This window comes from Oreochromis aureus, linkage group 3 (genome assembly GCF_013358895.1).
Source record: "Oreochromis aureus strain Israel breed Guangdong linkage group 3, ZZ_aureus, whole genome shotgun sequence".
In the NCBI taxonomy this organism is placed as follows: domain Eukaryota; kingdom Metazoa; phylum Chordata; class Actinopteri; order Cichliformes; family Cichlidae; genus Oreochromis; species Oreochromis aureus.
In genome coordinates, this window is record NC_052944.1 from 120,857,458 (window position 1) to 120,873,098 (window position 15,641).

At 49.5% G+C, this 15,641-nt stretch overlaps 1 protein-coding gene across 1 annotated transcript; it reads left to right on the forward strand.

Moving 5' to 3' along the window:
- Nucleotides 1-2,221: 2,221 nt before the first annotated feature.
- On the forward strand, nt 2,222-8,642 carry LOC120435197. The gene is made up of 5 exons (XM_039604278.1): nt 2,222-6,385; nt 6,590-6,698; nt 7,096-7,263; nt 8,098-8,449; nt 8,537-8,642. Exons 1-5 carry the CDS (start codon nt 2,222-2,224, stop codon nt 8,640-8,642), a joined length of 4,899 nt encoding a protein of 1,632 aa, XP_039460212.1.
- Nucleotides 8,643-15,641: the final 6,999 nt, after the last annotated feature.

The following is a 15,641-nucleotide window of genomic DNA, read 5'->3' on the forward strand; positions in this document are numbered from 1 at the left end:
GATGATGTGCAATGCAGTGCCATCCTGGATGAAGGAACAAGTGGAGAAGACGGAACCTGCAAAGGAGGAGGATCAGAAGATAAAGGGAACAGAGGACATGGTGAGTATAATGCAATCTTTGCGCCAGTTGCAGGAAGACAACAAAAAGATGGAGGATCAGATGACAAAACTCACCTCAAAGGAGCAAGAAGCAAACACACACCACACACCAAAAATATACCCGTGGATTCCACAACTGCCCAGTGCCCCGCCTCAGGCTCTTCGAGTTGAAGCCCCGCCACCCTACGTGATGCCTATGATGACCTTTGAAGGAGGACAAGTGCGTGGTCCAGATGGACAAACTGGCATCGTCCTCGGGGGAATCGCAGATGTCAGATACACAGGCACAATCACAACCACCCAACCAGGAGAGACAATGACAGGGGGACAACCAACCGCAGAGGAAGCAGGGACGCTGATAGTCTCAGCTGCAGGTGGGGACTTGACCTCGCCACACGATGACGTCACCATGCAGAACTCAGGAAAGATTGGGAGTCCCGGAGAGTCTCATGGCGAGGCTCCACTCACGCCTCCAACTGAGGACATGGGATCACCAGACGACGTGGTCAGGAGGCCATCGTTTGTTGATTTGCCAACCCCAAAAAGAGAAGGACAGCTCCAGACAGGTAAGTCACTTTCTGTGAGGAAGGACCGTTGGGAAGGAGAAGTACAGGGGTTCATGCATGAGGACAGAGACGCCGCACTAGCGGTCTTGGACACACTGGCCTTGGTGAAGCAGAACGCTCTGAGGAAGCTCGCAGAGGAAGAAATCACGGCCCGCAGGATTTCATCAGAAGAAGAGGACTCAGAACAGGAAGACATCATAGAAGGCGCTGCCTCTGACCCGGGCACAAGCATTAAACTGCGCAACAGGAGAGTGAGCAGAGATTCAGGCACAAGAAGGACATCCAGTGGCAGAGGACAACGCCAATCCGTGTTTGACGTCCCAAGGGGCTTGGAAAAACCCAAGAAGAGCAAGGGAGTGAAGTTCAGGGATGAAGCCACGACCACAAGTTTGAATTTGCCACTGATAATGGGCCCCAAACACGAACCAATCTATCGCGCATACAAGGTAAGAGACCTGGACGCATTGGTCAAACAACTACCACCCATCACAGAGGGAGGAGCAAGATGGCTGAGGAAACTGAACATGTTGACAGAAGGAGAGGAAATTGCCGTTGGAGACTTCCGCGGGATCGCTGGGAGGTGTATGCTTGGCTGTGGCCTGGCAGATGTGGAAGAAATCGCCGGAACGACACATCACGCTAATGACGTGCCATATCGTGACGTGCAGAGTGACTTAGCGGACGCAGTTCGTGAGAAGTACCCGACCCCAAACACTGGAGCCATTCCTAAAATAATTTGGGATCCACAACACACACCTAGTGAGTTTTTAGCAAGAGCAAAGGAGCAGTGGATGTCAGAAACGGGAATACACCCCGGAAGGGAAGGAGAAAGTCGGGCGTGGTTCCGTGCTGCGGTCCTTGCAGGGCTGCCCAAGCAAGTGAGAACTGATCTAGAAAAGAATCCAGACTTTGCTGTTGCAGACTCCACCCAATGGGAGCGGCACGTCACGCACAGATTGATGCTGGAGCAAGATGACGTGAACAAACAGAAGAAGGAGTTGGAGGAAGCGCAGGCGTGGCTGGTGAAGTTGCAGCTGGCGGAAGCAAAAAATAAAGCAGGCGAGAAAAAGAAAGAGGTTAAGGAAGCCACAAAGAAAATAATGGTGGTGAAGCCCCAGCCTGATCCCGTGCCTGAATGGCCAGATCTGGATCCCAACGTCTACCCTGATGACCGCTGGCCCGTCAATGCACCAAGGCAGCGACAACCCGTGGGGAATTGGGGAGCTGGTAGACCGTATAGAGGGCGTGGTGGATCCGCACGGGGAGGACAAAGGGCTCGTGGTACGGGGAATCCCAGCAACACGCCATGGAATGCCTGTCTGAGATGTGGAGCAGAAGGACATTGGGCGCGAGACTGCCCCGAACCGCCCACAAACTATCGAGGGCGAGGCTACCAAACCCAGGCACGTGGAGCTCCCAGAGGAAGAGGTGCATACAGAGGAGGGCATCAAGCCCCAAACCCAGGTGCAGCACCAGTCACTCAGTATCCAGTGGCCGACTGGAACTGGGGGGAGGAGCAATACTGACGGGGCCCTGAGAAACCCGACAGCGTGGGGATGGCAGATCCCATGCTGTCAATGACCGTGGAAGGAACACCACTGACCTTCCTGGTGGACACTGGAGCTACTTACTCAACACTGAGAGACACACCAAACAGTGCAAGACTCTCCAACCACACTGTCACAGTGGTTGGTTTTTCCGGGGTCCCGATGACTCTGCCACTAACTGACCCAGCCCTGACAAAGCTGGGAAAACAAACTTTGAAGCATCAATATGTGGTGTCACCACAAGTGCCTGTAAATCTCATGGGCAGAGATCTGCTCGTGAAACTGGGAGCCACTATCATGTGTTCTGCAGATGGGCTTACTGTCAGTCTTCCAGGAGGAAAAGAGTTCCCGTGCCTGGGGACATTTTCAAAGAACCAATATCTGCTCAAAGACTCTGAACAAGCTACAGCCGACATATACTGGGGAAGGCTAGTAGAAGACGGCATTCTCAGACAATATCAGCTGTGGAGACCCTGGATAATGAGCCTGGCCGTCTACACCCCGCCGCGTGATCCATACCACGTCACTCTTTTTTATGACAGGGACGACGACGACATGTACCGAGAAAGCTTTCAATCTGACCTTGAAGGTCAAATTTGGAACGTGCGTAGCCACAATATCTATGTTGGCCCAGAGGGAGTAGCAGCGGCTGTGAAATTGACGGACGAACAACTGCCTTGGTACGAGATGGGATCAGATTCAGCTCCTCATGTCACATTGGCGGTCCACATAGGTCATCAGGCTAGAGAAATGGGACCGATGGTCAAGCGGGCGCTGGATAACGCTTGGTGGCAAAGTACTCAGATTCCAAATGTATGGTATGCGCCAAAATGCAAAACGTACCGAATCACCTGTCTGTCTAATGATGCAGTGGTTCTGGAACATCAGGAAATCTCAAGAACACACGGCAGGGAAAAAACTGACCATCCTGATGCAGTCGCCGCGCTTTCACAACTACCTGACACTCTGTGGTCGACGGGGCCCACTGACGTTGGCCTCGCTACCTGTTCACCTGTCCTGTTTCAGCTGAAGTCTGAGGCACCAATTAATAGACCACAATACAGACACAAACCAGAGGCTGAGGAAGGCATTGCAGAAACCATTGAAGGGCTGCTGGAAGTAGGTGTGCTTGAGCCTTCACAGTCATTTTGGAACACACCTATTTTGCCAGTGGAAAAACACGGAACAGGAAAGTACAGGATGGCACATGACCTCAGGGCCATTAATGCCATACTGCGCACTGACACTGTGCCTGTGCCAAACCCATACACGGCGTTAACCGCCATATCATGGGACCAAAAGTGGTTTACATGTATTGATCTTGCTAATGCTTTCTTTTGTCTCCCTCTGCATGAGTCACTTAGGGACATTTTTTCATTTACATACAGAGGCCAACAGTACAGATACACACGCCTGCCACAAGGCTTTGCCCTGTCCCCGGGCATTTTCAACCAGGTACTGAAGGATGCACTTTCACCATGCCACCTGCCTGAAGGTTGCACACTGATACAGTATGTAGATGATCTTCTCATTGCAGCCCCGTCAGCATCGGCCTGTACAGCAGCTTCGCTCGTGGTCCTGAACCGATTGGCAGAATGTGGGTTCAAAGTAAGTAAAGAAAAACTGCAGTTGGTCCGACCAGAAGTAACGTTTCTGGGCCGTGTAATCGCACACAGGTCAGTGGGCTTGATGAACACACACAGAGATCAGATTCTGACGCACCCCAAACCACGAACAGTAAAGGAGCTCCTTTCCTTCCTGGGTTTGACAGGGTATAGCAGACAGTTCATTCCTAACTATGCAGGCAAAACGGCCCCTTTAAGGGACCTAATAAAAAAGGTGGGCGTCCGAAACCTTAAGGCTGAATTGCCCTGGACACCACAAACAGAAACAGCATTCATTTCATTGAAGCAAGACCTGTCAAGAGCCACAGACCTTGCTACACCTAACTATGACGAACCATTTTACCTTGATGTTTCTGAAACACATGGGATTGTAAATGGGGTGTTGTTTCAGAAAAAAGGAGGAGGCAGAGATGTGCTTATGTATGTCAGCATAAGACTAAACCCAACAGAGGCCAGGCATCCCACATGCACACAACACGCAGCTGGGGTAGCAAAAATCATCCAGAAAACAGCACATGTAGTGAGAGAACATCCACTTAAAGTGCTCACCACACACAGTGTAGTAGCATACGTGAACTCACAAGCCTTCACCATGACACCACTGACACAGCAGAGGTTGAGCAAAGTCCTAGACGCTCCAAACTTGACATTCACACATGAAGGAATCAATATGGCGGACTTGATGGGGTCAGGGGAACCACACGACTGTGCCAAAAAAGCTGAAGCTGAAGAGAAAGTCAGAGAAGACCTGAAAGCGGAGCCCATCCCCGGAGCCGAGGACTGGTTCACCGACGGCTGCTGTCACCGGGATGAAGAAGGATTGAAAGCAGGCTACGCTGTGGTCTGCAGAAGAGGAAACCAGTATGAGGTGAAAGAAGCTGGAAGAATTGAGGGTCAACAGTCAGCACAGAGAGCTGAAGTAATAGCCCTGACTCGAGCCCTCAGACTGGCCAAGGACATGAGGGTGAACATTCACACTGATTCAGCTTATGCTTTTGGGGCAGCCCACGTGGAACTTGCTCAGTGGAAGAGAGCCGGGTTCAGAACGGCAACCAATGCCCCAATATGCCACAAGAAGGAAATGGAGGAACTGGAAGAAGCTCTGAATGACCCAGAGGAGGTAAGTATTATAAAATGCAAAGGACACTCTCAGGAAACCACAATGGTGGCCAAAGGGAACCAGAAAGCAGATGAAGCCGCAAAAGAAGCTGCAGGCTACAAAGGACGAAGGCAAATGGTGGAGGTCACTGCTGAGGAGGAACCAAGCACTGATGTGTTGGAGGAAGCCAGACAGGCCCAGGAAGAAGCCACCCAAGAGGAAAAGGAGGTGTGGCAGAACCGAGGAGCCCGGAAAGAAGGAGGTCTGTGGCGAGGACCTCACGGGCGACCAGTTCTAACAGCCAAGCTGGCCGAAAGGAAAGTGAGTGAAGCGCACGGGCTTGCTCATGTGGGAGTAACACAGATGGAGAGAAACCTGTGTCACTGGTGGCATCCTGAGCTGAAAAACATGATAAAGGAGAAAGCTAGAACTTGTCTAATTTGTGGGGCACACAACCCAAAGCCAGCGGTGAAGCCAGAAACAGGTAAGTTCCTCATGCCAGAGAGGCCTGGAGAAGAAATCGTGATTGACTTCACCGACATGATCGATCCAGGACCAGGAGGGGTCAGGTATTTGTTGGTATGTGTGGATGCTCTGACCGGCTGGCCAGAGGCATGGGCGACTAAAAGAGAGGATGCAAAAAGTGTGATCAAATGTTTGATTAACCACTACATACCAAGGCATGGGTTTCCCAAGAGAATTAGATCAGATAATGGAACCCATTTCAGAAATCAAGATTTGGCAGAGGTGGAGAAAATGTTGGGAGTCCAGCATAAGTTTGGGACAGTGTATCATCCGCAGTCCCAGGGGAAAGTAGAAAGAATGAACCTAAATTTGAAGAACAAGTTAGCTAAGATCTGCGCGCAGACAGGGTTAAACTGGGTTGCAGCCCTGCCAATTGCTTTGATGACCATAAGATGCTCTGTTAACCAATCAACAGGTTTCACGCCCTACGAGCTGCTGACAGGACGGCAGTTTCCGGCGCCCTGGACAATGGTTCCGGAGGAGCAGCCCAGAAAAAGTAACAGGTCTCATGTTGAATATTTTAATGAGTTGAAAGCTCTTGTGTCCAGTTTCACAACACAGGTTACCTCTGGAGGACCCACAGCAGGAAGGGAGGTCCCAGACGCAAAAGCAGTGTGGCTGAAAGTCATCAAGCGGAAGTGGAAAGAACCCCGCTGGACTGGTCCGTACGAGGTGACGGCCAGGACGACCACAGCGGTTCGGCTGAAAGGGAAAGGCGACACCTGGTTCCATTGGACGCAGTGCGCAGCAGCAGAAGAGAGCTTGGTGCAGGACAACCCAGCCATACTAGACACGGGTGCCAACGAGAATCAGAGGCAGAATAAATCCTCTCACCTGTGCAACGGGCCGACCAGTAGTCCACCTGGGAGGCCGAAGCAAGAAGAACAGCCAAGGAGGAGATCGCCACGTCAACACAAAGGAGTGGTAACAAATTAAGGAGAAAGAAAGGAGCACTATTTTATGCTAAAAGTACAAATTTCACACAACACAATGCACCCACACGAATCAGAGACACGTAATGGGACACGTGAAGAGAAGAAATTGGTAAAAATGCTTCTCATAACCACATGCTTGCTATGTCAGATAGTATTAGTTCTGGCCGTGTGTTTTCTTGTGTATTTTTTGCAGACCGCCCCAGGGAACCTGTCTGAGCACGGCGGCCAGCCCAGCCCACCGCCAACTGAGAAACTGAATACTGAGATGTGGCCATTGAGAAGACCAAAGCGTGAGGTCTCGGGTAAAGGGGATGGGTGTCTCAGCGCATTTAATGGCATAGAACTGGACTACGTTAAAGGGTCCACAAGCTCATACACGTTTGATTTGTGTGGAGTGATTAATTGTAAAGGAGCAAACAGCAGCTGGAGGGGATATGATGTGTGGGTTTGCAGTCATCCTGATATTTGTACCCGGGGAGGGAACCCTCACTCCACCAGGGGAGTCCGCCCTGTTCTGACGGGGCACGGCAGGGCAGTGGTGCATTCCTGGGTGGGGCAATGTGGTAGCTTGGACAGGAGTAAGGTGGCAGCCACATGTCCCTGAAGGACTGAAAGGAATAGCAATTCAGAGGGATTTCTCTGCTTCCCAGAACCCTATCACTCTTTCTCTGGGACCCTGGAACTCTCTGCCCAGGTCAGGTAGTCCGGGAGGCGTGTTCTACCTGGTGATAGGGGTAGATGTGTCAGGGACAGACCCGACAGGGGTGATCAGAGTGAATCTAGTCAACCCACAGCCCAAACCGGTCATAAAAACTCCTGCCACAAATAGTACAGGGAACTGGGGAAACGAGTCGTTAACTGTTGCACGTGAGGAGCAAAAGAGACGAGTCCTGATGGTGGATTACACTAGGCTGAAGCCTCAGGATTTGATTGAACGTGCCACTGGTTTCAGTGACAGTAATCTATGGCTGGACTGGATGGCACAAAATGCTAAAGAACAACAGGTATCTAACTGTGTTGCTTGTGCTTCAGCTAGGCCGCGGTTGTTTACAGAACCCGCACCACTGTATCCAGAGGACAAGTGGGGCTATGACTGCATGCTTCGACTGACAAGGGAGGCGGTGAGTACTGGCAACTGTTCAATCTTGGCCAGTCTCTTCCCACCAATTGACAAGCAGACACAGGTAGGACCATTCAGACCCAGAAAGGATAATTACACGTGCTTTAAGTTCTCTACAGATAAACCGAGATACACACTGGGAGATATCGACCCTACTTGGTGCTCTGTGGCAATCACAGGGAGAACCACCAATATGAAAAACCATTCAACTACATTAATCGGGAACTGGGCAAGAAGTGGGCTATATTATTACTGTGGGCAGAGAACTCTCCTGGTCCGTGTTCCTCTGGGAAGTGTTGGGACGTGTGCAATGGTAAGGTTGGGAGCTCCACTGACATTAATTGGGAACAAAGTGAAAGTTATGCCCGAAAGAAACACCCGCACATTGGCAGTCAGACGTAAGAGACACATATTGAGCAAAAGAAGCACTCAGGGAACACATGCATACGATCCTAGAATGGATTCACCCACCTGGATTGACTCCATAGGAGTGCCCAGGGGAGTTCCAAACGAGTATAAATTAGTGGACCAAATAGCAGCCGGGTTTGAAAACTTACCAATAATCTCTGCTTTCTTTCCAGTGACCCCAAACAAGAATGTGGACAGGATAAACTACGTTCATTATAATGTGCTGAGACTCTCAAACCTAAGCAGGGATGCCTTTGACGGGGTAGTGGAACAGTTGGGCCCGACCTCACTGATGGGGGTCCAAAATCGCATGGCCCTGGACATGTTGTTGGCAGAACGGGGAGGGGTCTGTGCCATGTTTGGCGATCAGTGCTGCACCTTCATCCCCAACAACACTGCCCCAGATGGCTCAGTAACCCGAGCCCTGGAGGGCCTTAGAACCCTGTCCAGGACCATGCATGAAGATTCAGGGATTGAGAATCCCCTTGAGGGCTGGGTGACATCCGTGTTCGGGCAGTGGAAGGGGTTTGTGATTTCTGCAATGCTTTCTATTGCTGTCTTTCTAGGGATTTTGGTCACCTGTGGGTGCTGCCTCATTCCTTGTGTCCGAAGATTGTTGGAAAAGGTAATCACGAGGGCAGTGGACCCTGGGGAAGTGACCCCGGTGTCCATGATGCCATTGATAGACATGGAAGCGGCTGAGGAGACCGAGGAGTGATGCAGCACACGGTATGGTGACCTCTTGTGGTCAAGAGGTCAAAAGGAGGAATTGTGAAATTAAAAGAAATTGTTTTACTGCTACAATATATCTTATAGCATTAGCATTGCATTAATAACATCACATATAGCTTTGAGATAGTAGGGAGACATTTAACACACTGACACCATATTAACTTTTATTACAGGTGCAGTTATAACCATTTCTTATATTGATATATCTTTATACACAATGCATATTTGTGCTTGTTTAGAGCTGATGTTCCATCCAAAAGGTTTTAAGCTTCACTGGTGAGAGTGTCCAGGTGATACATGTTGAAGGGAGATGAGAACATAGTAGGTTAATTGCATACATGCTTACAACACACATATATATCACATATAACCCAGACACAGATCTGAGCAGAGGCCTGAATGTATTTAGCAACCCTGTAGTACTAGACCCTGCTTAACAACAGGTGACAAGAAGAAGACCATCGCCTTATTTGGAAGAAAGAGCCAGCAAGAGGAACCTCTGTGTCTGCATTTATTTCTTAGAATAGATTATTGTCTGTACAAGTTGCAAATAATGTTCTTAGGAAGCAAATTATGTGCTTGTAAACGCATGAGGGGGCGTCACAATACCCTGACAGTATAAAAGCAATCTGAAATGTATTTTGGGTGAAGATCCTTGCTGACGTGTGCAGTAATTATCTTCCCGCGCGTGTGTTTCAAATAAAATCATTGTTTTGACCATCCTTCTGGACTGTCTTGGTTTTGTACTCTTCACTCAATTTCGGACCCTAACAGCAGCACAGTACAAAATAACACATATTGTACTATACTGCCCACTTCCTGATCTTATTGGATCTGTGTGTGAGGTTGGTGAAGGAAACACATGTTTACTGAGTGAATCGCTGCCATTAGGAACTAGTTTTTATATCACAGCCTACAAATCACACAGGACCATTTCTGCAAGTGAAAAGTCCTAATTGGAGGAAAATATTTGTATAGTTTGTGCGACTGTTGTTTGTAAATGAAGAATTGTCCCAACTGCATGTGCTGCTGACCTTTGACCTTTTCTTTAGGTGCACAGAGGAGTCTGTGGAAACATCCAGAACTGAGGCAGTGCTGCAGATGTCTTCAAATAAAGTGGTGTATTATCCATGTTTTCTATGGATCACATCAATATCCTGATCTAACAAGCCCCCTTTTTGTGGATTTTAGAGCCTCTGACTTTTGCTGCGTCTGCGTCTCATTTCAAGCACAAGAGCAAGAAGTGGATGAAGAAATGGGGCGAGTGGGGTCAGTGTGGTGCATGTCAGCTGTGCTCATGCTTTCACAAAGAACATGTGTGTTCATTGGCAGCATTAAGGTGCACTTTAGGCTTCATAATAATAAAGTATTGTGACTTTATTATTGTGAATCCTCACAGTCATGTTGCAGCTCTGCTTTGCTTTAAGAAAATGTTCTACCAGGATGTTACTTTCCTAAACGTGTTCTCCAAATGTTCCCAAAGACTTTGTTCTAAGTAGTTCTACATGATGAAACATTCACACTAAGTTTAAGAAGGACACACAAACACCATCTGTGCTTTCATCATGTGTACAAACGTGTTCAGAAATGTAACAAAAACAGAATGAAATGGAGTGCTGTGATTGGTCAGAATGTTTGTGGCTGTGGACCCTCTGTCCCACAAACGCCTCCCTGGTTTTTCTCTTCCCTTTCCAAAGTTTTTCTGTCCTGAACTTTGTGTCTGACGCTGATTGTCTCCTTGTGAAGCTCTGTGTTAAGGTAATGTTAGCAGTGTGTAATGTTTTCCTTGCTAACATCAGTTATTGCAGATCAATTTATTCACTAGTAATTATGAATAAAGCAGAGCTGTGTCTCTCTGTATTCACACAAACACTTGAGGAAGTCTCTGAATGAGCGATGTGAGGATCCACTGTTCTGAACCTCGGCTGACTCAACTCAGACTAAAGCTTGGTATAGACTCCTGGAAGTAATCTGAGTAACTTACGCCGTAACCTTCCACGTGACCTCATGTTCACCTCCTGACAAATGTAGCTACGTGTGGGGTGGACACACTGTGACTTGAATGGCGTGGAAGGTTGTGGTGTCGGGTTCAGATTTCCTGCAGAAGTTTAATCAAGCTTCAGTCAGGGCTCCACCTAAACCTGACCAATCAGAAGTCATGCTCGCTGCTGTCATCAATAAATAAATAAACGGTTGCGTATGCACACAGCTCTGTGACAGCTTCAGCCACTGGACTCTCCCCTTTGAATCTTCACTCTGTTATCAACCTCCACTCATCCCCACAGTTGAAGATTCTCTACGTGCACCATCATCTTCATCGTTGCCACCCTCTCTGAAGCTCCACCCAAGAGACTCTGTTAAAGACATAAGATGGGCCAGATGGGCCTGGACCCCCTTCCCCTGGTGGGTTGCAGAGTATGGGGGCCTTGGGGTAAAGGTGTGTCACCAGGGTGCAGGGCAGGCATCCCCCCCCTCTGTCCCCTTCTGCCTGCCTGTGCCTCAGTTTTATCCCACAGCTTAGACATTCACATTACTCACACTCTCATAACACATACATATAGGACCTTGGGGGTGGGCACACTACACGGAATCCTGATGACCATGAGGGTGTACAACCTCACCCCTGGCGCCGTTGCCCACCTCTCAATTTTAAATACACGTATACATTGAGGGCTATCAGGAGGGGCTATGCGCTTACCTGCTGCTCTGGCAGGTAGCTCCATGCCCTCCTGGGTTTTAAATGCACCTTAGAACACACATGCATCAACACTACATATGAGCGGGTGGAGGGAGGTTTGGAGTCTTCACACACCCAAGTTCTCTGTTGCTTGTTGGGGCGGGAGGGCTGGGAGGAGGAGTTGGCCGTCCGATTGGGGTCTGGAATGTGGGGCCTCCCTGCTGCTGCGGAGTTGGGGCGGTCTGCTTCTCTCCACCCCAGGGAAGAGGCTAACACTACCTGGGTCTGGGTGCATTACCTGGACTCCTGGGCTATTTAAGCTGAGGATTCAGAAGGCTTCTTCGCTGGATCGTTCAGTTAGTCTCGTCAGTACAGCCCCGATAAACTCTGTTTCTCGTGTGATTACTCTGTTTATTCTAATGGCAGTTCTCTTGTGCTTAGGTTCTCGGACTTGTCCGTAGCCCCGATCTGTTTCCCTGGTGGCGAGGTATTGAGTGGAGTGAGAGTGAGTGTGCAAACAAATGTGTGCGAAAACACATACGAGAGGAGCGAGTGAGCGGAGCGTGTTTGGATGCAGAAGAGTACCGAAGTAAACTGGGAAGGAGCAAATGAGCGGAGCGTGTTTTGGACTATCTCCCCTTTTGCCCCTGGACCGCTGCATATCCCTGCCCTCAGCTGGTCTGCGCATGAGTCCATTTGTGCCTGCGTGACACTTTTTCTTTCTCAACAGGTGATCGATATATGTATTTTTCTGGTCCTTTTCACAGTTCCTCTTCCCGCTGTTTTCTTTCCTCTTTCTTTCTCCCTTTTCTTCCCCCAGTCATGTCTGTCCCGTGTTTAGCAAGTGAAAAACTGAAAAGAAGGTATCAGCTTAATACGTGAAGCATTAAATTAAATCATTAACACCAAGTATTACAGACACAAATCTAGGTTGTGACATGTCACTGAGGATATCAACATACAGTATTTGAAAATGCTTCGAAACTCGGGCTTGTAAAAGATACAGTAAAAAAAGCAAGTCTGTGCAATATTTGTGGACGATACATTTGTAAAATATGAACACTCTGTCAGGAGTTGCTGTGTGGATGTGGGATGATTAAGGGTGTTTATTGCAATGGCAGGATGAACGGATGAACAGAACAGGGAAGAAGGCTGGCTGGCTGGCTGACTGACTAAACTGAATGGCAAACATGAGGAATAGAAAGCAGAGATAACATCAATGACAAGACAATGACCAGGATGAAACTGAGGACTTAAATACACCGGCTGAATAATGACTGATTGGAGACTGGTGAGCGGCGGAGGAGCAGCTGCAGGCGACGGCGTGGGAGCCGCCGGAGCAGGGCCAGCGGGTGCGGAAACCCCTGGCTGAGGAGAAAGAGAGCACACAGCTGGGTCTGAATGCTGTTTCTACAGATCAGGGAACTGAACAGGAGGCCGAACGGGCAACTGAGCTACGGGAGACTGGACTACAGACTGGACTGACTGGACTACGGGAGACTGGGCGACAGACTGGACTGACTGGAGGACAGGAGACTGGGCGACAGACTGGACTGACTGGGGGACAGGAGACTGGGCGACAGACTGGACTGACTGGGGGACAGGAGACTGGGCCACAGGCGACTGGGGGACACTAGACTGGACAGGAGCAGATTGGGGGACAGGAGACTGGACAGGAAGAGACTGGGGGACAGGAGACTGGACGACTGACTGGCCAGGGGAGGACTGGACGACTGACTGCCCAGGAGAGGACTGGACGACTGACTGCCCAGGAGAGGACTGGACAACTGACTGGACAGGAGGGGACTGGACAACTGACTGGACAGGAGGGGACTGGACTGACTGGACGGGAGACTGGGCTATGGGTGACTGGAGGGCTGAAGGCTGAGCTGGAGAGTGAGTCAGAGATGGTGAAAAAGCTGCAGCCTGGGCTAGAAAACCTGGGGTTTGAGCTGGAAAGAGGTCGGCTAGCCTAACTAGGGATTGAGCTAGGGCGTTGTGGTGGATTTTTGTTTGATATGTATAACTATGTAACTATATACACTATATATCTATGCGCACTGAACATATATATTTTAACTTTCATGTGGAGTCTTAAGCACAAGACATTTTTGCTTCACCGAGGTTTATTAAGTTGGTACTGTAACAGGGCAGTTAATGTAGGGGGAGAGTTCTCTTGAATAATTTACTTAATAATTAATTAATTTAACGTCTTTAACGCAGCACAACCAAACCAGTAACATTGTAATAGAGATCCTGAACACATCACGATAAAATATCATACAAAATACACACACACATGCACACTTTGAACCCAAACTGAAGTGTTTATTATATGTTATAAGATTGTGCCACTTGCTGTATAAGATTTAATAATTAGGATTAATGTCTGACCTTTGACCGTGTCATGACCTATTGTGATAGGCCAGAGCAAGGGGTACTCAGAGTCCTGACTGGCCTTTGGCCAAGACCTTGGCCGCTACCTGACCCCAGCAGCTGTGCTGGGCGTGTGGGAAAGTTACCCAGCACCAGGGGGCGGCGATACTGTTCCCTATATTAGGGGACCAGAGGACGCCCCCAGGGCTCTTTTCCTCCTGCTGCTGCTACCTGTCCGTCTCTGTGTAGCTCTGCTGTCTGTGCTTAAGGCTGTACACCCCGGGGTTTTGCTTTGCTTGCTTTCTGCTATGTAATTTTCTTGCTAAATGTCTGTATGTATTTTTCCTGCTGTTCATATGATTCAGTGTATTAAACTCTGTTCCAAGAATTCTACTCTTTTACAGAGCATCTTTTTGAGTGTCTTGATTTTAATTGGATTTGGATCACGTCATTGTTGGTGGAAGAAGGTTATCAGGATGGCTTCAAAATTTGCGACCACAGCGTGTAAAGCTGGATGAGTAGGTGGATGAAGTGGTAGACTGGCAGGTGGAGAGGCTAGCTCTTCCGAGCCTCTAGGGAGGTCAGGCTGGGTTCTGGCTGCCCTCAGCCTGGGTGCTGGGACAGGCATGGGAGGTAGCTGGACAGCAGTCAGCCCCACCCGAGAAACAGGAACGGTTGTGGAGGTAGACTGGGTCACAGGTGCCCTCGTCCTGGTAGCTGGCACAGGAGTGGATGCTGGCGGGGCCCCAGCTACCTTTTTTTTTTTCTTTTTTTTTAATTTAGGGCCCCAGCTACCTGAGGAGATGCTGCAGGGACAGACTGAGCCTTAGCTGCCCTCACCTGAGGAGATGAAACAGGTGGAGGGGAGGGTAGGATCGGAGCTGCCCTGCTAGCAGAAGAAGGTTGAGTAATGGGTGTCTTTAGCAGTGGTCTGGGATGGTGGAGCAGTCTCTTCGGAGGCAGGATGGTGAGTATCAATTGGATAGTCCAGAATGTAGTCACAGTAAACAGTCTTTGGCTTATGGTATGGGGAAAGAAAAAAGTCAGTTTGGCTCACCACCGGAGGCTGCCGCTCCAAGCAGGAAGAGCGACGGCGGCGCGAGACTTGCTTCTTTGTCGAGGAAACAGCTGGGCCACTGAGCACGGGAGCCTCCATTGAGCCGAGGTGGGAGGCGGAGCCGCTGTGGCAGGGCGAAGTGGGGAGGCTGGTGAGTGAAGCGGCTGGCGGGGGAACAGGGAGCAGAGTGGCAATAGAGTGAGCGGCCGAAGCTTGGCCAGTGACGCCTACTTTCTGCGGCGAATGCTGCGGTGCAGGTGAGGCAGTGGGTGGAGGACTGCGGCATCCCCAAGGTCCGCCCAGAGCAAAGTGAGTCCTGTCGAAGACGTGCTCTCTCTCCAGAAAGAGGCGCTGTTTTGTCCTGAGCTTCTCTGCCCAAAGGGAAAGCGCTGCCTCCTGCCGCTTGAAAAGGTCCGAGTCTGCTGGGTCCACAGTGTGTCTTCGCGGCACGGGTCTTGTCATTCTGTTAGGAGTTGCTGTGTGGATGTGAAGAAGAGGGGACCCAAATGCTGGACTCGTGGTGATGATTAAGGGTGTTTATTGCAATGGGAGGATGAACGGATGAACAGAACAGGGAAGAAGGCTGGCTGGCTGGCTGGCTGACTGACTGAACTGAATGACTGACTGATCTGAACTGAAAGGCAAATACGAGGAATAGACAGCAGAGATAACATCAATGACAAGAAAATGACCAGGATGAAACTGAGGACTTAAATACACCGGCTGAATAATAACTGATCGGAGACTGGTGAGTGAACAGCTGAACATAATCTGGCTAACAACACATGAGATGAGCTGACACAGGAAAAACAGGAAGTAAGAACAACATGGAAGTGGCAAAATAAACTGAAAAAAAACTGAAAACACTGGGTCAA

Excerpts from the sequence above, each read along its gene's own strand:
- LOC120435197 (XM_039604278.1), top strand. The coding sequence starts at position 2,222 with ATGGCAGATCCCATGCTGTCAATGACCGTGGAAGGAACACCACTGACC. Across the intron at positions 6,386-6,589 it reads CACGTCAACACAAAGGAGTG|ACCGCCCCAGGGAACCTGTC; the intron begins GTAACAAATTAA and ends TATTTTTTGCAG. Across the intron at positions 6,699-7,095 it reads ACCAAAGCGTGAGGTCTCGG|GTAGTCCGGGAGGCGTGTTC; the intron begins GTAAAGGGGATG and ends TGCCCAGGTCAG.